General features: G+C 37.2%; 1 protein-coding gene across 3 annotated transcripts in view; it reads left to right on the forward strand.

The window, feature by feature from the left end:
* Positions 1-16448, forward strand: part of SERPINI1 (serpin family I member 1) — an 87629-nt gene extending 71181 nt beyond the window's left edge. For 2 of the 3 annotated variants that reach the window (XM_023737878.1, XM_023737877.1), the window contains exons 6-9: positions 2075-2172; positions 14305-14391; positions 15765-15854; positions 16116-16192. In XM_023737878.1, the coding sequence (XP_023593646.1) occupies positions 2075-2172; positions 14305-14391; positions 15765-15854; positions 16116-16192 (352 nt within the window). Of the gene's footprint in view, positions 1-2074; positions 2173-14304; positions 14392-15764; positions 15855-16115 lie in introns of all 3 variants that reach the window. The other variant, XM_004383437.1, reaches the window with a different exon arrangement.
* Positions 16449-26254: the final 9806 nt, after the last annotated feature.

Genomic DNA, 26254 nt, shown 5'->3' on the forward strand with positions numbered 1-26254 from the left:
GGAAGAGTGTAGTCAATGTCACTGAACTGTGCATGTATAAATTTTTGAAATGGTGTATCTTTGGCTATGTGTATTTTCACCCAAAAAAAAAGGTTGAGAAGTTAGAGGATTGACATGTTGTGGGGTTGTTAACCAATGTCATAAAACAATATGTGTACTACTGTTTCATGAGAAACTATTTGTTCTGTAAGCCTTCACCTGAAGTATAATTTAAAAAAAAAAAGCCCCCACAGACCCCACCAGCACAGCTGCGCAGACCAGGGAAGTGGCTCCGGAGCTGCACAGTACACCCAGCTAGTAGGGGCTCCCAAGTCAGGAAAAGAAAAAGAAAACAACAAAAAAAGGCCCTGGGGATTCCACTAGTGTGGCAGCATGGACCAGGGAAGCAGTTCCCCAGCCCAGAGGTGCTTCACAGCCTTTCAAGGAGATACAAAGATGGCACACGGAGCCAGGTGTTCTAGAGAAAGGAGAGGAGGAGGTAAGAGGTAGGGAAGAAACCAAAAGAAGCTGGGAAATAAGCAACACCAGCAACAAAGGAATGGCACTGAGGGAGCTGGTGTGAGCTGCACAGAGCCAGAACCAGTGCCTCCCGGCCAAGAGACTGTGGCCGGCGGGAAGCGGCGGAGACCAAGCAGAGGGGAGAAGGGTGGGGAGTGGAAAAGCATATATTACTGGTTACCGGGTGTTCTGTCTCCTGCTGGGAGCTCCATGAAGTTGCTTTCTTGTACTCCCTGTCCGCTGATCTCCAACAGGAGTCCAAGATGGTGGATCCGTGCTGCGTTAGCTGATAAGCGACCTCCACTCGTATCTCTCCTTACTTTCTGTTCTCTGTCAGTTTCTTATTCCATTCGGTGCTTGGCTGAGTTCTTTATCTCTTCATTTGATGCCTAGGGTTTCAGGATTGACGGTTGTCTCTGTTTTACTTAGTTTTTCAAGTCTTTTCTGTGGAAGGACGGCATGGTGCTTTTGTCTGTAGTGCCCTGTTGGCTCTGCCTCCTCTCATTTAAGTTTTTTAAGTAATGTTTATTTCTTATTACAAAAATGATGTACGTTTATGTACAATAATGCATGAAGTTCATTAGAACAAAAAATACTTTTTTAAAAATCTCTAATTATAAATGTGCATAGTTTTAAAGATATAGTATATAACTCACTTTCATTAGTTCAGTTTTTCTATGATGTTACCATGAGAACAGGCTTGTGTCCTTGAGGTTAATACAACCATGGGGATGTATTTTTTAGTGTGGTAGATTTTATGTTTCCTGTCACTGAGATGCATGGGAATTGAGATGCTGAGTATATTCATTATACTGTAGAACATGACTTAGCCCTTTCTGTGGGGGCAGCATAAATGGACCAGGATACTAAGAGGAGAATGAAATACACTGGGTAAATGTATGATTAGTCATTGCCAACTTAAAAGAGTCAGATGTATTACTTACTAGGTCAAATGATTTTGAAAGCAACTTATTTTAAAGCCTCACATAGTTATATAGTAATGGTTCTTTTTTTTTTTTTTTTTTTTTTTTTTATATGAAGGTTTACAGAACAAATTAGTTTCTCATTAAACAATTGATACACATATTGTTTTGCAACGTTGGTTGCCAACCCCACAACATGTCAACACTCTCCCCTTCTCAACCTTGGGTTCCCCATTACCAGCTTTCCTGTCCCCTTCTGCCTTCCCGTCCTTATCCCTGGGTTAGTGTGCCCATTTAGTCTTGTTTTACGGGCCTATCTAATCTTTGGCTGAAGGATGAACCTCAGGAAGTACAGTAATGATTCTTGATTTCAAAACTCATTTATTCCACCATATATTATCATTTGGTGTCGACATCATATATTCTTCCTACTTAGGAATTTAATTCCTATTTTGTTACAGCATTCTCTTTGATGCCTCCTCTTTTTATAAGCACAATCAAATGCTACTTGCAGTCAAAAGCTAGTTTTAGCATAACTTACCAACTATAAAACACACTTTTAAAATCAACACATCTAACATTTTATTCTTGTTCCAGGTGATTGATATTTAAATTGCTGTGACTAAATACTTCTCCCCTTATATGTTCTCCAGGTTCACAGTGGAACAGGAAATTGATTTAAAAGATGTTTTGAAGGCTCTTGGAATAACTGAAGTTTTCATCAAAAGTGCAAATTTGACAGCTCTATCTGGTAAGAAATAAATACCAATTTAAAAAAATATATATTCCATAAAAGCTTTTTTTAATGATGATGTTGAATCCTCTATTTTTGATGGAATTTTGGGATAAAATATAGTTATCATTTGCCAGATAAATATAACAAGAAATATATTTAATTTCTAAAAAGAAAACTATAAATGTAGTCATAGCATTAGGTTTATATTATTCCAGTCCTTGCCTTATTTATCTTTGATAGTAATTATATTCTCCAAAAGACCTATCTTACACATTTTTGGATTTCCTATCCCATGTGATACAATGCCTTGTAGAACAGATAATCAATAAATGTGTTGATTGAGTATCTCAGTATGTCCTGCTGTAATAAATCATATAGGAAAGAAAGAAAGGAAAAGAGGATAAATGAGTACCTACTGTGAGAATTGGACACTTTTTGAAAGAATAAAGAATTCCCAGTGAAATGATGCAAATATTTTCCTAAGTCTTTGTACAAAACAGTGGTTTTGAAGAAGTTGCTTCAAAAAATACCTGACACATTGAGGTGTTGAGTAATTTATTTTAAATCTACCAAGAAAAAAATCCAGTTGAATTATTTGATTCAAATACCCTAATAAGGTCAGGGTAAAAATCATAAGATATTAGTAACATTTACATATTTAGAGCATGTAAAATGCTTTTGAAAGTACTTTTATGCAGCTAACCCCAAGAAATTTATCACTGAAATAAGGTACCAGTGAACTTAAGTCTTAGTAAGTGTGTGTAATGATTACGTTCCGTCTTTTCTATAGAATAGGAAAAAGAAAATAGAATCTGTTTTCTGATGAGCTAAAGACAGGTATATATTAAGATAAAAGAAAGTCAGTGCGTAAGTGCTCTTTATATGCAATTTATTGACCTCAATTCTCCATTTAAAGAGAGCTGAAGTGATAGCTTCTAAACTTGGAGTGTGAGGATCCATGGATTGAATTCAGGGAGGTTGCAAGCCACACCCCCCAAATTGCATGTATGTATGTGTTTGTATGTATATGTATGTGAAAGAGCGCGAAGGACAGACAGACAGGGTGGGCAGAATGGTGGGCTTATAGCTTTTATTCTTAAGGGGCCTGTGATCCAAAAAGGTCACACTCTCCCAGATTTAAGGTTGGGTAGATTGTTTTCTAAACAACACTCGGCTTCTAGCAATGAGATGATGCTAATATATTCGGTACCACAACTTCTACCCTCATTTAGAGAGCTTACAGTCCAAAGCACTAATAGAGCTTTTCTAAATATCTACTATATAAATGTTCCTGTCCACACAAGAGAAATGAATTTTCTCTGGGTAAATGTTTCCATGGCTCATATCCAAGCTCTGAGGGCTCTGAGCTTTTCAGTGGCATTTTCAAGAAGGTAGGGCTGATGGGGATTCAATAGGTATTGGTACCTTTGTATCTGAGTTAGAAATGTATTCCTGGCTCAAGCATAGTATCAGTTAAAATTCTTATGCCCCCTTCCATAGAAATTGAGAGAATCTATCTTCCCATACTGGCCAAATTCAAACTGCATAACTACATTCTGCATTCTTAACATAGCTCTATTTTAAGTTTGATTAGAGATTCCTTACTGTCTCACCCAAACATCTAGGCAGTTATTTCACACACATACAACATTGCTGTCTCAGTCCTGAGGGAGCAGCTCTGCAGTGGTAAATCGGTTATTGTGGTTAATGTAGCTTATAATTTCTGACATATTTGGAAAATTTATAAAATAACATTTAAATGTCTTTACTATGTACAGAGACAATAGAGCATAAATATACATTATGAATGGAGATTGTTTGCAGATTTGAAATAACACTGGAATGTTCCACAGAGTTCATACCATCTATATGCAAACTCTCTACTCCTTTGACCAAATCTCCATAAGAATTGGATCTTTCTCAGCTTTCTGCTCACAGCTGCATTCCCAGTACCTCGCACAGGGCTGACACATAGTTGGCACAGAGTAAATGTTTGCTAAAGGATAAAACAGAGGGAAGCAAGGAGAGGTTTCTTCGGAGCCACCTTTACAGTTCTTAGAACACTGGCCTCTTTAAAACATCATTAAGAAATCCAGTATTTGCCATCCTCACACACCACCGATTCAGGTCTTTGGGATCACCTGAAGAAAGATCTAAAGCAAGCCTCTGAAGCTTTCAGTGGGAATTCTTTGTTTATTAAATCACTAGTTTTACCAGAGTCTAGATAGCTCCAGCATTCTAGCCACCTCAATCATTGCATCCATCTTCCATTCTCAATATCTCTCTCTTTTCTGTCGCTCTCTCTCCCTCTGTTTCTCTCTCTCTCACACACACACACATACACACACATTAACGTATGAATCAGTCATTCAAAAACTGTCTATTGACGTTACTATAAAAATTGCCTCTTTGCTTCCTCTAAATCCTATGGCATTTTTTCTCTTCATCATTTCTCTGTGTACCATATGCTCTGCCTTACATGGTTGGTATCCTTTTCCCCTGTCTAGTTTTTGCCTCTCCAAATAACTTGTGAAAACCTTGATGATTAAAGTGTCTATAACACTTAGTAACCCCTGCAAGTACCCACGAAAATTATTTGCGTGCATTAGGTTATTACTTTCTTCTTTAATGAGAATCTCATGGTGTTTAAGATACATAACATTAATTATCTTCCATGCCCTGTCCTGTCTATTCCTTTCATTAAACAACTGTTTTAAGGCAGGTGATGGAAGCCAAGCACTGTGTCATAAAAATGAAATGATTAAGATACCACGCCTGCCCTAAAGGAGTATACAGACTTATAGGGGAGAAAGATATAAATGACTGGATGTAATAAAAGGAAGAATGACAGAAGTGTGGTTTTTTTTGTTGTTTTAGAGCAGTGGTTCACAACCAGGACAGTTTCGTCCCCCCAGGCACAATTGACATTGTCTGCAAGCAGTTTTGGTTGTCGCGACTGGGGATTGCTACTGCCAGCTAGTGGGTAGAGGCCAGGGATGTTGCTAAACATCCTACAATGCACAGGACAGCATCCTACAGCAAATAATTATCCTGCCCCAAACGTCAATAGTGTCAAGTTAGAGAAACCCTGTGCTAGAGAAAGCCTCGTAGAAGCAGAGAAGGAAAAATATCAAAGGGCTGAATGGGAGCCTATTGGGTCAAAACACAGATGAAGAAAATATACATATGTATACAGGCTTTTAAATGTATAGAACATTTTTGAATCACAGATTAGAAGCTGAGAGCTGTGGCTGCCTCTGGAAAAAGGACAGAGGCTTTCAGAGGAGAGAAGAGTTTCATTTTATATACCATTGTGTACAGTTTGTGGTTGTACTTTGTGCATATATTAATTTTTCAACTAAAATTTTTATTTAAAAAACTCAGAAAAACTTTTTAAAATAGCATTAAATAAATAGAATTAAATAGTAAATTTGAAAGCTCCCAGAGAGTGTTTCAGCATAATTGTGACACTGCTACATTCTTAAATTATGTAATACAAATTTTCTTTCTTCAAAAATGGCAAATACAATTTAGCAGTGGGAAAAAAACCTGCTTTACCTCTTGCTTCTGGAAAAACGGAGCGACTTTAGAGTCATTTACTAAGATCTCTTGAATCCACTCTTTCATTTTGTATTCCATGGCATCCACTCTTATTTCAGACTCTCATTACCACTGCCCTAGACTGTTTCAATAGCCTCCTAAATGGTTTCCAATCTCTCTCCAATCTAATCCGTTTTATCTACCACTGCCAAGATTAAGTGCCTTAAAACTCTTTCTCAGATCATTCCAGGCCCTGTTCAAAGCCTCTCTTTCGTCTGCCATGCACCATCAACTGCTCAGAAGGACAATTAAAACCTCAGTTCCCTCCAGCTTTAATTCCTGCTGATTCCACAGATACAGCTTGTGCTCAGGCCAATCTGTACTTTGGCTCTGAGCCTCACAGCCCGCCAATTCCGCATCTCTGTGAAACCTCTCCCACCCGAAATCCCTCCCTTGCCTGCTCTGCCTCTTGAACTGAGCCTCAGCTCAAATACCCTCAACTTCATCAAGTCACCATAATTACACCAACCAGAAGTGATCGCTCCTTCTTCTTAAATTCTGTGATCTTTTATACCTTTCTTTATGGCGCATATCACATTTTATGTCGCATCATTGTTACTTACCCATCTAATATCCCCTGCTACAATTTAAACCCCCTGAAGAGTAATTCGTATGTGTGTTTCCTACAGTGCCCAGCTCTGTGCTTTCTGCTGAGGACTGACCGAATGAGAGAATGAATGAGATGCTTGGTGTTTATTGTATCTATTTTTTTATCTCCATTTGATGTCCATTGCCTTTGACTCCAAATGCCATTAGCATAAAACACAGTAAAAATGCATGCGATAAACACGGAATGTAGAGTGCTAAGAATCATTTTCTTCTCAGGCTCAGTTTAAAATGCTCATCTAGTTACAGCAAGAATCCTGTTATAGAGTAAGGCTGTTTTTGTAATGGAAATGAATGACTGTCAGCATTTGGATTAATAGATAATCCTCTTGGAAGGTATAAGGGAAAGGAGAAAGAGAGTGCTAAATCCTTCAGTATAAAGTACGAGCTTTATTAAAGGAGCCAATAAAATAAAGGAATTAAGAAGACACAGCAAAAGCCATATTCAGGTCAGACTCAAGTGCTGTAGATTTATGCTGCACCAGTCTTACATCCTGCCCTTGTTTGTTCTCTTTCTCCTTGCCCCTGTCAACCAGAGAACTGTGTTTCTCTTCCATTGCCGTAATTCCAGTTCGCCTCCTATTTCCTTGCCTGGACTATTGCAACACTAACATACTTGCTCTTCCTGCCCCTAGCAATTTGCTCATCCAGTTCACCCTTCACCACTGCTGCCACAGTTATTGTTCCAAAATCAAGGCAATAACTGTAGTTAGTAGTTGAGCACTTTACTGTTTGCACCACCCAAAACCCAAACCCATTGCCATTGAGTCGATTCCCACTCGCACCACCTGGGGACTCCTTATTCTTCAAAAATGAGCCCAAATGTCCCTGCCACTGAGAGGCTCCCTGACATCTCTCTCCCTTCCTTGTTGTTGTTAGGTGGCGTCCGGTCGGTTCTGACTCATAGTGGCCCCATGTACAACAGAAAGGAACACTGCCCAGTCCTGCACCATCCTCACAATAGTTGTTATACTTGAGACCATCGTTGTAGCCACTGTGTCAATCCATCTCATTAAGGATCTTCCTCTTTTTTCGATTACCCTCTACTTTACCAAGCATGATGTCCTTCCCCAGGGACTAATCCCTCCTGATAACACGTCCAAAGTATGTGAGACAAAGTCTTGCCATCCTTGCTTCTATGAGGCATTCTAGCTGTACTTCTTCCAAGACAGATTTGTTCGTTCTTTTTGTGGTCCATGGTATATTGTATATTCTTTGCCGACACCACAATTCAAAGGCGGCAGTTCTTCTTCGATCTTCATCATTCATTGTCCAGCTTTCACATGCATATGAGGTGATTAAAAACACAAGGGCTTGGGTCAGGCGCACCTTAGTCTTCAAAGTGACATCTTTGCTTTTCAACACTTTAAAAAGATCTTTTGCGGCAGATATGCCCAATGCAATGTGTCATTTGATTTCTTCACTGCTGTGGATCCAAGTAAAATGAAATCCTTGACAACTTCAGTCTTTTCTCTGTTTATCATGATATTGCTTATTGGCCCAGTTGTGAGGATTTTTGTTTTCTTTATGTTGAGGTGTAATCCATACTGAAGGCTGTGGTCTTTGATCTTCATCTATCAGTAAGTGCTTCAAGTCCTCTTCACTTTCAGTAAGCAAGGTTGCATCATAGCCCTTCCTAGATGGTTTGTTTTCCCCATCTAGACTTTCATAGCACTTTGTACATACCTCTACTGTCACATGTTTTACCTTTTACTTTGTTTGTTTACATACTTGTTTTTGACCTCTGATCTCCTCAAAGCCAGGGGCTATGTCATTGACATCTTTCTGTTCTGAGAGGCCAGCATGACATGGAGTGCATGATAGATGCTGAGTGGATGAGTGCTGTAAGTGGCACTGGTCCCAGCCTTGCTACAAGTGTGAGGCTTATCTCATACCTCCAGCCCTCCTTACTTACCTGCTCCAGCTACACAGGTCTTTTGAGCCCCTGATTGTATTTGCCTCTGCACTCCCTTTTCCCTCCACTTGAAACACTCTACCTTCAGGTTTTCTCATGACTGGACCCTTTGTATTCTTTAGCTCTCCACTCAAGCTTACCTTCTCAGAGTACCCTTCCTAACAACGCATGTCAATAGCTCTTCTCCCCTGCCCCAGTCACCCACCAACACAGCACCTTATCTCATTTTCTTAGTGACTTTTACCACACTCTTAAATTTTGATTATTTCTTGATGTGCTTTTTTATCATCTTTTTGTTGTTACTTAATGTCTTAGTCATCTAGTGCTGCTATAACAGAAATACCTCAAGTGGATGGTTTTAATGAAGAGAAGTTTATTTCCTCACAGTTAAAGTAGGCTAAAAGTCCAAATTCAGGGTGTCAGCTCCAGGGGAAGTCTTTCTCTCTCTGTCGGCCTTCTTATCAGTGTTCCCCTGGACTAGGAGCTTCTCGGCGCAGGGAGCCTGGTCCAAAGGACGCGCTCTGCTCCTGGCACTGCTTTCTTGGTAGTATGAGGCCCCGCTGTCTCTCAGCTCACTTCTGTCTTTTATATTTCAAGAGATTGCCTCAGGACACAATCCAGTCTTGTAGATCCAGTCCTGCCTTACTAATACAACTGCCACCCATCCACCCTCATTAACATCATAGAGGCAGGATTTACAACATACAGGAAAATCACACAGTACCAGGAATCATGGCCCAGCAAAACTGGATATACACATTTTTGGGGGGGACATAATTCAAACCATGACACTTAATGTTTGTTTTCTCCTTATTAGGAAGGAAGTGTTTAGTTCACCATGGTATACCCAGTGTGTCAACAGTGTCTGGCACATAGTAGGTACTCAGTACATGAATGAATAAACTAACAAGTTAATATTTGCTGGTTCTATAACAAAATCTATCTAGAAAAACAAGCACACAAACAAACACTATTCCTACTTTGAAGAAGCTCAAATCTAGAAACTTTTCTAAAAGTTCTAGAAACGGTGGGGCTAAAGCTAAAAATATTTCAGCAACTGAAGCACAGAGACACTTTTGGTATTCTTGGTTCTGTTATGATACTCTCTCCATTTTGTTGTTTTAAACATGTCCCTGGTGATATAGAGAGCTATTTAAATTGACTGTTTTTAGGAACCGTGCCCCGAGGAAAGTAGTGGCATTTCTTCCATGATAACCATCCTGCCAGCATTATGCTAATCGCAGATGCCTAGAGCCTTTGATGCCCTGCACAATGCCTTGTGCTCAATAAATATTTGCTCAATGACTGAATAAATGCTTTAGTAGTTTGTTCTGTTTTCTTCAGAGGAGCTGAATTGTTGCCCAGCTCTTCTCTGGGGAACCTCAGGTTCACTGACCTTGTTCCCATCATCTCCATTGTGAAAAGCTTGGCTCCATGCTGCCTGCAGAAAAGTAGGACCGGTCATTTGGCAGCAAAGTCTACCATGGCCAGAAGGAGCCGTATATTTGAGGCTTGTGGACAGAATGGTTTTTGTTTGTTTGTTTGTTTTGTTTTTTAGCTCTGTTTGCCTCAGATTTTTTTTTATTTTTGAGATAGCAGCTAACTTTGCTCTAATTAATAAGACCAACTCACGAATGTTATTCTCCTCAACCCCCACCTCATATTCTGATTCAATTCATCAATGACCTGAGTGCCTACTTTGTGCCGGGCAGTGTGTGCGGTATCGTGGATGTGAGATGAATAGGGCAGGCAAAGTCCAGGCCCTCAAGGAGTGTATCACCTAACAGGAAACATGGACTCGATTGATACACATTTACATAGACATGAGTACAGTCTGCCCTCAGTATCCAAGGAGGATTGGTTCCAAGACCCCAGTGGATACCAGTATCTTCAGATGCTCAAGTATAAAATGGCATGCATGGTATTTGCATATAACCTATGCACATCCTCTCATATGCTTTAAATCATCTCTAGACTGCTTATAATACCTAATACAATGTAAATGCTATGCAAATAGTTGTTATTCTGTATTGTTTAGGGAGTAATTACAAGGAAAGAAAATCTACTTTTTTTCCAAATATTTCCAATCCACAGTTGGTTGAATCTGAGGATGGGAACCCATGGATAGGGAGAACTGACTGTAATATTAAAATGGAGCATAGGGAGCTGTGAGCTGCCTATATTCCTGCAAACACATACTTGGCTTAAACCCTTTCAACTTTTATTTTAATATGACTGTTTGAAGTCAGTCCCAAGAGAAAAAAAGTTTCATTTTTTTTCTCAGTATCTGTGATGTGATCTTTTATTTGTCTCATATTCTCCCACGTATATGCAAAGAGAGGGTAAACACTGAAGGTTAAATGTCCTAAGGTCAAGTTTACATCTGCAGACATTTGCCACCCATCATGTAGCAGCTAATCACCTTCAGAGAGTCTGAACACTGAATTCGATCTTCACTTTGCCCTCTTTGAAATATATACTATGTACTGAACATACTATATATTATGTCTTTTTGAAATATGTACTATATACTATAAGGTCACTATGAGTTGGACTCGATGGTAGTGGCTTTTTTTTTTTCCTACTGTATACTATATACTGGACTGCTAGATCCTATTCCCTTGCTCTTGAACTTGATCAGATTTTAAGGTTTTTAGTGTGTGTGACTTTTGTACTCTTTTTCTTCTCTGTTGCTGTTCTCCATCAATTTTTCTGGAGCATCTACTGTGGATTAGTGTCATCTGTTTTATTTATTTCAGCAATAAACTTTATAGCCGTGCTAGTGAATGGCATTGTGGTTCAGGTGCCCAGAAAGTGAATATGAAAAACCCAAAGCCTTAGAATATAAAATAACTAGACTTTTTCATTCAATAATTACTGAACCCTTATTTATGTTACGCACTGTGTTAAATACTGGAAAATTACACATGACCAGCCAACTCCTTCTACTTAGGTTACTTCATTCATTAGGCCCCAGTGAAGTGCCAGAAGCCAAGGCTACAATGAGGAATGACACATCCTTGCCTTAAGGAAGTTGACAGACCAGGACACAGCAATGAAATATATTATCAGTGATTCAATTTAATTAGATCTGGGTCCAGTGGGCAGGAGTGAGCAGTTCTACTTTAGTTGAGGGAAGGGAGGTGGGAGTCAGAGGAGAGCAGAAGAAGCCTCACAGAACTAGAAGCTCAGCCTTAAAGTAGATTAGGTGTCTGACTGGACAGCAGGGATCAAGCGGATGTTCAAGGAAGCAAAGACCCGTGTTCAGGTTATCGCAGTTTAGTTCACCTGGAGCTCAGTGTATGGGGTGAAGAATGCTTGGTGTTGTATATTTTTAAACTAAATGAATGAGGCAGAGGGAACCCCATAGAGGTGTTTAGATTGTACAAGCAGGTATGCAGGTATGACATATTTGATAGGTGAAGTGGGAGGCAGAACGAGCAGGGAGGGGCTGAAGAGTCTTACGTAGTGTTGTTTTTGTTAATTGTGTGGTGGCATAAACTAGTTTGTATTTTGAAAAGTTCATCCCGGAGGAAACTTTATTGTGAATTGGAGTAGTTAGGAGAACAGATCTCAACTGCCCTGTCATGACACACTGTGACATCTCTTGAAACTCATTGCTGGGTTTAATTTTCCCATTTTTTAAAAAACTTTTACCTTTTAATAGGCGAGTTTGGTCTGATTTATTTTTTCTTATACTGCCCTTGTTCAATTTTGATAGCAAGATATCATTAGCCAGAGTTGAGTTAATAGTTTTTATTCTCTTTCTAGTGTCTGGAAAGGTTTTATAACAGATAATTCTATCTGTTCCTTGAAGAACTGTTTTAGATCACCTAGAAAACTATTTGGACTTGGAGTCTTTAATTTTGAGATGAGGGAAGATTTTTATCTACTGATTTAATTATTAGTGGATTACTCAGATATTCTATTTTTTTCCTTGACTCAGTTTTATAATTTATGCTTTTCTTTACAATTATCGAAATCATGCAAAATTGGTTCATTTTCAAAGTTATCTGCATATGAGGCACAAGGAATCATTTGAGGGAGATGGAAGTATTCCATTTCTTGTTTGTGGAGATGGTTTCATGATATAAACATCTATCAAAACTTATCAAATTGTTCACTCTGGTAGTAAATAAATGATATTTCATTAAGTTGATCAAAATTTTTTCTGCATAAAATTATGCATAGCATTTTTGTGATTTTTTATTCTCTTCTGTATCTTTAGATACGTTCCTTTTTTTGTTCTTAATATTGTTTATTTGGGTAGTCTCTTTTTTTCCTTCATGAATCTTGTTAAAGGTTTGTCTGCCTCATTATCTTTAAAACAAAAGGAGAAACAAAACAAAACCTAGATCTCCTGGAAGAGCCCTCAGCATCCTTGTTTTCTTAATCTTCCTGCTGTACATACCTTGCAGTATCCTTATGGCCATCAGCACCTCTGCCATTTTGTGTGGGAAAATGAGAGCATATGAAAAGACAGGTGACTAGAGGAAGTTATACTTTGGGCGGAGGACATTCTTACAGGGGATGAGAGTCATTGTTTTAAGAACCCTACGTAGCCAGCAGGTTAGGCCCAGTGGCAGAGTTTTCTCTGTGCAAATTGGATGTGACTGAAACATTCAGTGTCTTTGAGAAGAACTCCTCTCAGAACATTTGAGGAGAGCCTAGCTGACGATGTGGACACTCATTACCCTTTCGGAACCAGGTTGTGTCAATTTTGCATACAGGGCCATAATATTGTCTCTTTAACTGGCAGACTGACAAAAATGAGTGGCAGAATCTAAAAATAATACAGAATCAGTTACCTGCTAAATAGTTAAAATATTTTACTGTCTTGGAATTCATGTGTTTGTTTAGCCAACTGAATGTATTTGTGTGGTTACTTAAGGTAATTTATATGTTTCCTTTTGTTAAAAAAATCCGAAAAAGAGAAAACCTAGTCCTGTGAATTTGAGGGAGCTAATTATACTTCATTGCTTAATGTGAAAACTTGATTGCCTCTTACTTTTCTTGTAGTCATCAAATGTATTCTGGAAGAAAATATCGTAACCTCTAAGATGGACTGTTTAATAATATAGTGCTTATATTTTAATATGAAATGTGATATGAGGAAGTAATATCCTTATTTAAAGTCTATCCAGAGATGGTCCTGAATGGCCCTGGGCTTCAGCAACACAGTTTTTTATCTTAAATTTGAATTAGACCTCCTGGAATTGAAAACAAAGTGGTACAAACTTGAGTATACTTCATCCTGCTTCCTTGTGCTATTTTTGTTTTTATTTGCAGGGCATTCTTTTGTTTGTTTTGTTTTAATCTTGGGGAAAAATTGGAAACCCTTGTTTGAAAGTCAGTAACTTGAAAGTAAGTATACTATAAAAGAAGTTCAAAAAAAACAGCAGTCCTCCTAATACTGAAAGAGTATTATTTCCTCTGATATTAAGGTAAAGAATGTTTGTGAATCGTCAGATAAACCAATTAACTGGAATTGAAAGTAACTTTTTTATATATTCACATTTCTAAAACCTAGAAGTCAGTTTTATTTTTCTTTGTTAAGAATTTTTACATTATCTTAGTAATTAGAAATTAGATTTTTTTTTTAAAAAAAGAAAAACATTACTTCTTATTTTTGTAACAATTGGATTTAATTTTATGTTTTCATTTTCTCATTTAAGGTTTCAAATTAGAGAGTAGTATTTAAACCTTTTACTCTTGAGTTATGAACTAATTTGAAGTCATCAAAAACAGAGCCACATTTTCTATTTTTCTGGCAATATAAGAAACAAAAAAAGGAAAAATCACCAACAAAAATGAAGGAGAAGATTAACAAGGGAATATAAACAAGGACAAATTAGAAACTGTGTCTTCAGCAGTTCCTTTATATCATAAATGTGATCTTAAAACATTATCTGTTCTGTATCATATCGGTATCTTATATCTCTTACATCCCACAAACCCATTTAACAAAAGGTTAAACTATTCCCCTACCTGATACTAAAGTAATGCTTCTAATTCTCTTTTTGCAGATAACAAAGATATTTTCCTTTCCAAAGCAATTCACAAGTCCTTCATAGAGGTTAATGAGGAAGGCTCAGAAGCTGCTGCTGCCTCAGGTACCAAGCTGTTTTTTTTAAAATCTTCTCACCTTTTGTGTATTTGTATTTTTAAAGAAATCTGGAGTAGGGGTGGGGATCATTTTCAGAACCAAGCCAAAAAACTGACTCTGCTGTAACTCAGAAGTCAAGCTAATGCTGAAGCAGCCAAAATTTTCTAAATCAGATGTGAAGCTTGCACTCACTCTGATGGCCTGTTACAGTGTAATTCCTCTCTCCAGTTTTTCTCTGAGAGGCAGGAGGACCTTGGCGGTTCTATGAGAATAGAATTTCCTGCTGTGATGCCTGTTTAAATATTTTAAATATTTCCCTGCTGCCTGTTTGAATATTTTTCTTCCTACCTAATTTCTCATGGAAGTTGGTTCTTAATTTTGTAAGTGAAAAGTTTTTATTCAAGAGTATGTGATAGGATGTAACATAATTTTTTTTTTTTAAAGCACTTTTACATAAAGCATGTGTCCAAAGCATGATGGTAAATGTCCTTGATCATTATGATAATTCTGACTTCCCTAGTTAACTGAAAATGATTTTCCCTTTCCCTTTCATTTTTGGGATTTTTTTTTTCCAATCCTGTTTCAGCAACTATCATCACATTTTAGTAGGATTTATTTTTCCCACAGATATAATGTTAACATTATATTTGCACACATTATTTCTAGCTTCTGCACATATTTGTCCATTAAAAGTGTTTCACCAGATATAATAGTATTTTCAGGGGGAAATAGAAATAATAGTCTCAGGCATTAAGAAAGTTTAAAATCTTACATGATTTTATCTTGACCTTTTTTCTGACAACTAACTGCCCTGCGAACTATCATCCCATAATAAGGATTACAGGGGAATTCAGCTTCCCATCTGTAGGAAACACCATTGCAGCTCGCCTGCTGTATTTGCCCTTTAATCACTGCCATCCTGACCATTCACTAGGAGTGGGGTGGCTTGTTATGTAAAAACACACACTTCAGACAAAAGAAATAATGATTTGAAATATAAAGAAACTGTCTTTAGTTTTTGTTGTTGTTGTTGTTTGGTGTTTTATTTGTTTCCCTCTCTCTCCTTCCCACCATAAATCAAAGGTCATTTTAGTACAGCTCCAAGTATTTATCTGAGACTGAGAATAAAAATTTTGAAAGAGACGGAATGAATTCTTCTATTATTTTTGGCGTGGGGAGAGATTTTGTTTTGTGGGTGTTTGTTTTCTTTACCAGATCAAGTAGAAATGTTAATACCTTTACAGTTTTTCTCTCTTTAAAAAACTTCAGAATCTTGCTTCCTGTAAATTGTTGCCTTTGATTAAACAAATGGGTTTGAGGCGTTACTCATTAGGCTCTGCACATACACAGACATGTAATTACTTTCTCTCTGTGCTCTAGGAATGATTGCAATTAGTAGGATGGCAGTACTGTATCCGCAAGTTATTATCGACCATCCATTTTTCTTTCTTATCAGGAACAGGAGGACAGGTAAGTCTGTTATGAGAAGAGAACTTTATTTAATAGGGCACAATGAAACTGTTTTATTGAATTCAGAGCATGTTTTTTCTCAGTATTTATCAGAAAATGTCTACTGTTCAGATAAGTTTTAAAAAATGAAAATACATTTACTTATATTTTCATTTTTAGGATTTTGCTAATTATATGCAAGAAAAAAATAAGTATCTCGTTCTTTTGCTTAACCCTCTTTTTTGTTCACCCCTTCTTTTGTTCACTTCCAACCCAATACAGGCACAATCCTATTTATGGGACGAGTTATGCATCCTGAAACAATGAACACAAGTGGACATGATTTTGAGGAACTTTAAATCATTTTATTTAAATAACAAGGAAATCAGTAACTAAGCACATTATGTTTGCAACTCCTGTATATTTAAGATTTGTGTTTTACAGTGTATCTTAAGATAATATTTAAAATAGCTCTGGATAAAAACAACAATGTATATAAATTATAAGCCAACCTTGTCAAGGAATGTTATCAGTATTATTAAGGTAATGGTCCTATTATGTCATTGTGTTTGTTGTGCTGGTATTTAAAATAAAAGTACATATTGAACATGTGAACAGCTTTGTTTTTAATTTTAGAAATGTAATATAAAGAAAGATACCTCTAGGGGAAGTTTGGAAACAGAACAAAAGCAACAAAGTAAATTCACATTATACACTTATACATAATAAGCATAACCGGTGAGGGGAAGACAGGTTCTCCACAAATAGTCTAATTTTGGGGTTCTCTGAAGAAGATTTGTTATGTGGTACAAAAGAATGCAAACTGACAACATCTTCTGTAAGACTCCACTACAGAATTTGTTAGAAAAAATAATTAGAGCTGTTCAAACCTATAGGCAATAGCCATAGCCTACCACTATATCTGTAAAAAATCCACTTGGTTTTGTATGCCTGGTGTAGTTTATAAGCCTGTTGTACCACCATATTTTGCTGGTTCAAGTAAAATTAGAACTGCAAGTTCCCAAATGAGCCAAATGAGCAAACTAATAATAAAAATTTGTCCTTGGATATGTAACTAGAAGCGGGTAGTACTTGAAAAACCATGCCAGTACAGATACTGGAAACAGAAAGGTCACGGGCTGAAAGTTCTCCATACAGGTGTTCTAGTTTTCTCTGCATGGTTTTTTTAAGATTTGAACTTGAATGTCAGTAATTGGGGTGTCACTCTCCTGCTTCTCCCCTTGGTTACCTGTGTAGTTCCTGGATGTATTTGCATTTGGGGCCTTAGAAGAGTTATAAGTAGCACTTTCTGCAACATGTTTGGTCTTATTCTGTAGTACAAGAGGTAATCCATGCCAATGGGTGCAGTGTCAATTTATGGCCTCCAATAAATTACATTGTTATCCTTTGTGGAAATAATGGACTTTCTTGGGGAAAAAAGAAAAATAAAGAATGATTTCATCTTGTGTTATAAATGGAACAGGACTCTTTAATGCCAGGTGTTTTTATTTCTAAGATTAACAGTTCCAGGAAAAGTTTGAAGTGTTTTCAAAATTTAACAGAAGCAGTTTGCATGTTACTTTCTTGTGCCTTAGGTATTTTGTTACGATTTGGAGCTGTTAAAATTAATTGATATTGTTATTAAATTTACTTCAGTTCAGGAGAGCAGTAGTTTGGGGAAACTGGATCTGAAAGATCTACTGAATTCTAATGTCTGAGGGAAAACCTGAAAATCTACATTTTATTTTTAAAAACCTCCCTTGGTTATTCTGTTACACAATAAATCTTGAATACTCCTAAAGTAAAGGATACATGTGGAATACTTACTTATATATTAGTTGTTTAGATATGGTTAATTTATGAAAAATTAGATCAATTATGGAGAGTTCTAAATCAGTGCTTTTCAAACTTTGATGTGTGTTCAAATCACTTGGGTACCTTGATAAAAATGCAGATTTTCATTCAGTAGCTCTGCAGTGGGGCCTGAGATTTCTGCATTTCTAACAAGCACCCAAGTGATGCTATTGCTATGTGTCTATGGACTCATTTTGAGTAGCAAAACTCTGCCTAATGTAAGGTTTGCCTGTTTGATTTTTTTTTTATAAATGGAAAGAGAAAACCTGTATAATTTCCATACAGCTTGGAGGGATCTGGGTGTTCTGCATTAAAAAGGCAAAGCACTTACACTGAAACAGAGAAAAAAAAAGTTTTTACTCTCCAGCTTTTTTTTTTTTTTCTTTCTATTACATGCTATGGAAGAATGAAGGATTTCTCTGCATATTTAGAACACTTGAAATATATTCTTTAAATATACAGACATATTTATAGGCAATATCCACAAAAGAATTTACAAATACCCAAGCACATAATACTTAGCACTGAATTTTTTACAGCTTATATTTTCAGAAGATTTACAGTTTATTCAGAAAGCTGAGGTTATTGTGGAATGGCACACTTGTTTTCATTTATAATGTATACAAATCAGGCTAACTGATGTCAATTCAGTTGATATTCTGAGTTTGTAATATTCTTCAGTGCCATATCATTACGTATGTTAAGCGTTACATGTATTGCTATATCTGTATGTTCATCATTAAATGAGTTACATGTAAGGAAGAGTAAATGTCACGAGACAATCAGGTAGATTTTACAAAGCCCAAAATGCAATTTGTATTAGTTAGTATAACAGAAAACTCTCCCATTCAGAATGGCAACCTTAAAGTATTTCAATATAATTTAGATGTCCTTAAATGAAAATAGGGGCCCTGTTGGCATAATGGTTAAGAGCTTGGCCGCTAACCAAAGGTTGGCAGTTCGAGTCCACCAGCCGCTCCTTGGAAATTCTATGGGGCAGTTCTACTCTGTCCCATAGGGTCGCTATGAGTTGGAATTGACTTGATGACAACGGGTTTGGTTTTTTGGTAAATGAAAATGGATTCTGCCTTGTCATTTGCATGTTTGTGGAGTGCTTAAATAGACATGATAGTACCAACCTTCACCTATTGTTGGACTTTGTAATCTTTTCAATGTTTTCCTCCCTCAAAAAAGTAACACATTGTAGTTCAGTTTCTCTTAGAATGCATAAAGTGCTATACATACACTCACACACAGTGTGCACAGCTTACTGAAACGTCTTACTTTTTAGACCTGTTTTTTTGAGGAAATCATTAATTGTACATTTTTTAAATTTTATTTTAAATCTTGATTTTGCTTTTTTGTGTATGTAATAGTCTGGTCTGAATAATTATAGGGAGTATAATCTTAAATCTTGACCTCACCACCATGACCAAATAATTGTTAGAATCTGTCTTAAAAAGAAATGTGTATTTGAACAACAGAAGAATTTTTGTTGTTCTTAGGTGCCATTGAGTCAATTTCATTCATAGCAACCCCATCTGACAGAGTAGAACTGCCCCATAGGGTTTCCCAGGCTATAATCTTTACTGAAGTAGATCACCAGGTCTTTCTCCTGCAGAGCCACTGGGTGGGTTCAAACGGCCAACCTTTCCTTTAAGTTAGGTTTTATCAAAACAATGAAAGGAGAAAAGATGATAAAAGACATTTCGTTCTCTTTAAATTCACTGTTGATGAAGTTCATATCTCATTCTCATTAAATATATACATTATACATAATACAGCTCACTGCTTTCAATATGTTGTAATCAGCTTCTTGAATTTATGACATATTTTTCATATCTGCAAAACTGTCTAAACATGGAGTAACAAGACGATCTTTGTAAAATAAGGGCTTTGTTGCATATCTTGAGAAAATAAGATGAATGACTATTTTTAATACAAAAATGGCTGCTGAAAAATCTGTAACCTTGCAATACTCTGTCAGAGCCTCGCTGTAACAGTACTGCTGCATTGCACACAGTTGCATCAGAATTACAAGCAGCAATAAGACTAAGCATGAGAACTTCACTCAGGGGTATTAACCACTCCATGGGTGCTATGTTCATCCAGTATGATCAGCAGTCACTGATGACACCTACACTGTGTTAGAAAAGTGAAAATCATTCTAATTTACAGAGAACAAAGAGTAAACAGCAGAAACAGATTACTTAAGGTTAACTAGTCTCACCTCCCTACAACGTGACCCACTTTATAGGAAAGGGACCCACTTACCCTTCCCCACAAACCAATGCCCAGTCTTATGTCACTGCCTAGGCAGCTGTTGTTCAGGTCAGATGCTGTGTTCACGTCATGATCCCTCAGGCTCCCACCACGCTGCCCAGGCGATATGGCTCCCTCTGGTCGGCCACTGGGCCTGGCTGGGGTTGGCATAGCAGGTTCTGCCCTGTCGCGGGAAGACCGCTGCACAGTCTCCCTAACCTCTGCTGGTGACCCCTGCAAAGAAATGTACCCAGGCCTCTGCTGGCAAGTCCCTGCCCGAAACTGGCCCCCTCTCAGCCCTTAGGAACTGCCTCCTCTTGGCCTTAAAGCACAGCTCTCAGTGCAGCTGGGGCGAAGGCAGGCCATGCAGCCCCACACTGCCGCTTGTTCTGCTTGCGCATGCTCCTGCATGGGCCCGGACTGCGGCTGCTTCCCCCGAACTGGGTGCCCAGCATCACTGGTGGCCTCCTGCCCACAGGTGTCTCACTACGCTTCAAGGGCGAACTTTGCCCATGGCAGCTGCCCTGACTGCTCTTTCTGCGCTGGGCGCCTTTTAGTCCTCTCTGTCTTCAGTGTTATCAGCTCAGTGTCACAGCCCTTGACTCAAACATAGTACAGATGTTTTATTTGGGTCTAAGAGGTTCTCAGTAAAGGGACCTCAGTCCACAGGACACATTACGCTGCAGGCTTTTGTTGATCACGAGGTCGGTGAGATTGGAGGCTAGTATAGGAAAACTCCTTGTCGATTTCAAGGTGTGACTTTCATAAACCACCAGTCCTTTAGGTGGATTGTAAACCTACCAGTCCTATTGGGTAGATTTGCAAGTCTTTTAGGCAACTAACAAATGGACCAATCACTTGGCAGATTGCAGTCCAACCAGTCATTTTAGTAGAATTACAAACCCAGGGCCAGAAAGGCCACATAAGAGAAATCCATTGTTCTTACCCATCACAGAGGGGACCTACTTTAAGAACCATGCCTTAAACATAGTGCAACGTGCTTCGTCAAATGACTTCATTGTAAGGCTACCTCAGTGTATAGATGAAATAAAAATATTCCAACAAGGCTCCAGTATAGCTGTTCCTTCCAGGCAGGTGAAACTGCCTATGAATAATTTTAATTTTTTTTTTTAAATTACTGGACTAAACTAAAAGCGAAAATCTAATTTGACTAATATGTATCATTGAAAAAAAAAATCCCCAACCCAAATGACTCCAAGATTATTCTAATTCAGTCCTTGTTCCCCAAGAAAGGTTGAATCACTAGAGGTGATGTGGTAACAGGGTAGAGAAAGCGAGGCATATAAAGGAATGGGGTGGGACGGGCAAGTCTAAACGCAGCATCCCACAACTTTTCACCATTTTATATGTGGTGCCCAGGTACCAGCATGCAACTCTGGCTCATTCCAGTCATACGTCACTAAAAACGATTTAATTATGTTCCATTTTAGGGTGTGTGTGCACATTTTTCTCTTTTCTTTTCAAGGTTTATTTTAATAGCTTACTGTTAGCACTGAAGATTTTTCTCCTGTTAAGATAATAGATGAGAGTTGTTTCACATTCATCATTACCTACCAGTACCAGTTACCATCAAATCAACTGATTCAGTGACCCCATGTGTGTCAGAGTAAGAACTGACTTTTCAGAAGTAGATCCCTAGGCCTTTCTTCCAAGGCACATCTGGATGGACTCGAACCTCCAGCCTTTCAGTTAGTAGTCTAGCACATTAACAGTTTGCACCACCAAGGATTCCCATTATTATCTATTAGGGAGCAATTTGATCTCCCCAGGGTGCTTGATAGTGTTTTTCTCAAAGACTGAGGAAGCCTCTTGAGAGGAAAAGAGAAAAAAAACAAAACATGTCTTATAGAACTGGTTGGAAAATGTTCCCTCCTCTTGTATTTTCTGGAAGAGACTGGGTAGAAAGGATGTTATTTCTTCCTTAAACATTTGATAGAATTCACCAGTGAAACCAGTTGGGGCTGGACTTTTGTTTTTTAGAAAGTTTTAAGCTACTACTAATTCAATTACTTGAAGCAATATAAAGCTATCGGAGTTATCTATTTCTTCTTGAGTGAGTTTTGGAAATTTGTGTTTTTTTCAGAGTTGATTTATTTCATCTATATTGTTCAACTTCAGTATATAGAGTTGTTAGTAATGTTTCCTCATTATCCTTTATCATCAGTGGGATCTTTGGCGATGTCCCTTCTTTCATCGTCAACAATTCTAATTTGTGTGTTGTCTTGTTTTCTCTTGGTCAGTCTGGCTAGAAGTATATCAATTTTATTAATATTAAAAGAAAGTTTTTTATTTCATTGATTTCTATACTTTTTCTGTTTTAAATTTCATTGATTTCTGCTCTTTTATGTCCTACTTTCTGCTTTCTGTGAGTTTAGTTTGCTCTTGTTTTTCTAGTTTAAGGTGGAGGCTTGTATTATTAATTTGAGATTTTGCTAATGTAATTATGTAATTTTACAAATTTACTTTACATAATTTAACTGCATCACCCAACTTTTGATATATTTTTGTTTTCTTTCAATTCAAAATATTTTCTAGTTTCTCTTAAGACTTCCTCTTTGACCTTGGATTATTCAGAAGTGTGTTGTTTAATTTCTAACTTTTTGGGAATTTTTCATATATATTATGTTCATATAGAACATAATTTGTATGATTGTATTCTCCTAAATTTGTTAAGATTGTCTATCTTGGTGAATGTTGCATGTGCACTTGAAAAGAATGTGTATTCTCCTGTTGTTGTGTTGTATGCGATGTAAGTGTCAGTTAGGTCAAGTTAGTTGATGATGTTGGTCAACTATATTTTTGCTGATCTTATGACTACTTGTTCTATCAATTACTGAGAAAGAAGTGATGAAGTCTCCAACTGTAATTGTGTATTTATTTCTCCTTTCAGTTCTATCAGTTTTTTTCATCATGTTATTGTTAGGTGCATACACATTTAGGATTGTTGAGTCCTCTTGCTGGAGTAACACTTTTATCATTAGCTAATGTCCTACTTTATTCCTAGAAATTCTCCTTGTTTTAAAGTCTACCTTGATTGATATTAATATAATTACTCTAGCTTTGTTTATCAAGCTTTGAGCAACAATGGGCTCAAGCATAACAATGATTGTGAGGGTGGTGCAGGACCAGGCAGTGTTTTGTTCTGTTGTACATAGGGTTGCTATGAGTCAGAACTGACTCAACAGCACCTAACAACAACAACAAGCTTTGTTTTCATTAGTGTTTGCATGGTATAATGTTTTTCATCCTTCTACTCTTAACTTATCTATGTCATTATACTGAAAGTATGTTTTTTGTACACAGGATATCAAGCCAAAATCCATGGCCATCAAGTCAATTCCAACTTATAGTGACCCCTTTAGGACAGAAGACAACTGTCCCATAGGGGTTTCCAAGATTGTAAATATTTACAGGAGCAGACTGTCCATCCTTCTCCCATGGAGCGGATGGTGGGTTCGAACCACAACTTTTAGCAACCAAGTGCTTAACCACTGCATCACCAGGGCTTCTAAACAGCATATAGCTGGGTCTTTTTCTTTATACAATCTGACAATCTCTATCTTTAATTGGTGTGTTTGGACCATTTACATTTAATGTAACTGTTGATATGGTTGGATTTAGGGCTACCATTACATTACTTATTTTCTGTTTGTCCCTGTCTTAGTCATCTAGTGTTGCTCTAACAGAAATACCAAATGTGGATGGCTTTAAAAAAGAGAGAAATTTATTCTCTCACAGTCTAGTAGGGTACAAGTCCAAATTCAGGGCATCAGCTCCAGGAGAAGGCTTTCTCTCTCTGTCAGCTCTAGAGGAAGGTCCTTGTGCTGCATCAGTCTTCCTTTGGTCTGGGAGCATCTCAGCACACAAACCTCAGGTCCAAAGGTCACACTCTGCTCCTGGCACTGCTTTCTTGGTGGTATGAGGTTCCCGTGTATCTCTGCTCGCTTCTCTCTTTTATATCTCGAAAGAGATTGGCTTAAGACTCTACCTAATCTTGTAGATCTCATCAGTATAACTGCTGCTAATCCATCTTATTACATCATAGTGATAGAGTTTACAACACATAAGGAAATCACATCAGATTACAAAATGGTACACTATCGTACAATACTCAGAACCATGACCCAGCCAAACTGACAGATATTTTGGGGGGACACAATTCAATCCATGACAGTCCCCTTCTGTTTTTCATTTGTCTGTTTTCGCCTTTTTCTGGAATATTTCAATTTTTTTTTTTTTAGCATTCCATTTCAAAATATCTGTTGACTTCTTGATTGTTTCTTATTATAATTTTTTAGTGGTTGCTCTAGGGTTTAAAACTTAACTTTTTCCATTACATTTACTATTAATATTTTACTATTTTATATGAAATGTAGAAATTTTACTACCATGTAAATCTCTTACCTCTTCCTGCCCACTTATGTTGTAGAAGCCATATGTATTACATCTACATACATCAGAAACCTCAACAGAAAATAATTATAATTTTTTGTTTTCAATTGTCATACATATTTTAAATAACTTAAAAGGAAAAAATAATTTATTATATTTACCTATATGTTGACCATTTTGATTGCTCTTCCTTTGTTCTTGAAGTTCCAAGTATATCGTTTCCCCATTTCCCTTCTCCCGGAAAATTTTTCTTTAGCATTTCTTTCAAACCAGGACTATTAATAACAAAATCTTTTAGTTTTCCTTCATCGGAGAATGTCTTTACTTTACCTTTTTTCCTAAGAGATATTTTCAGTGGATATAAAATTCTGGGTGGATAGTTCTTTTCCATCAGCACTTTATAAGCTTTGTGATACAGTCTTCTTGCCTCCATAATTTTTACTGAGAATTCCACAGTCACTTGAGTCAGTGTTCCCCTCTACGTAATGAGTAATTTCATCTGATTGCTTTCAAGATTTTTTCTTTTCTTTAGTTTTCAGTACTTTAATTATAATGTATCTGGATGTGGTTTCCTTCAGCTTTATCCTCAAAAATAAAGCTTCTTAAATCTTTAAATTGTGCCTTTCACAAATTTTGGGAAGTTTTTTACCATTGTTTTTTTCTAAATAATATTCTGCCCCAATGTCTTTCTTCTCTCCTTGTAGGACTCCAATGACACATATGTTAGACCTTTTGATATTGTCCCACAGATTGCTGAGGCTGTGTTCATTTGTTAACATATTTTTTATGTTGTTTAGATTGCTTAAATTCTTTTATGTTCAAGTTCACACACTCTTTCCTGTGTCATTGCCATTTTACTATTAATCCCATCCAGTGAATTGTTCATTTCAGTTATTATCTTTTTTAGTTCTAAAATCTTCACTTGTTCCTGTTTTTGTAGCTTCTATTTCTCTGCTGTATTTTAATCTTTTCTTTCATTTCAAGAGTGTTTGCCATTACTTCATTTAGCATGGTTATAATAGCTACTTTAAAGTAGTTGATAAATCTCAACATCTTGGTCATCTCAGGGTTAACATTCATTAGTTGATTATCTTTTCCCTTCTGAGCTGTTGAGACTTTTCTGGATTTTTGTATGTCAAGTAATTTTGGATTGTATCTTGGACATTTTTAAATGTTCTATTCTCATCTGCAGAATGTTTATTTTTGGGAGGGGGTGTTTTTTTCTTTTTCTTTTTTCCTCAGTAGGCCATCAATTCAGTTAGGTTTAGGGTGCAAGTCCTGATCTGCCTTCAGTGGGCTGTAGTTTCAATATCAATTCATTATTGAAAGCTTCCAAGTGCCATTTGGGTTTGCACTTCCTGGAGCTAGGGTGGTACCTGGCCCTTGTTATACAGCACAATTCAGTTGTCAGTGCCTTTGGTATCCTGTTTTGGGTCAGTTCTACACATGCACAGTTCAGGGATGACCCAGTACTTCCTACTCAGCTTCATGAAATTCATTTCTAAAGCTCTTTGCGGTAGATTTTATCTTTAAGTTCTCTAAATCAGTACTTCTCAAACTTTAATGTGTATATAAATCACATGAAAATTTTTTTTAAATTTAGATTCTGATTTAATATGAATGGGTTGAGCCTGGAATTCTACAAGCTCTCAGAGGATGCTGATACTGCTGGTCTATGAATGTCAGTTTAAGGAGAAAGGATCTAAGTTACTGGCATAAATCTGTATAAATATTACCCATTTTTCTTAATACATTTAAAGAAAGCACAAGACCAGTACATCTTGATGTTTTAGCATCATCAGGAATTAAGCTGGTTTCAAAAATAAATTTTTCATGGAACAATCTCCCTTTAACTTTGAAAATGTTTAATTTTAACCATCTTCCATGGAAAG

The sequence above is a fragment of the Trichechus manatus genome, unplaced genomic scaffold (assembly GCF_000243295.1).
Source record: "Trichechus manatus latirostris isolate Lorelei unplaced genomic scaffold, TriManLat1.0 scaffold00110, whole genome shotgun sequence".
In the NCBI taxonomy this organism is placed as follows: domain Eukaryota; kingdom Metazoa; phylum Chordata; class Mammalia; order Sirenia; family Trichechidae; genus Trichechus; species Trichechus manatus.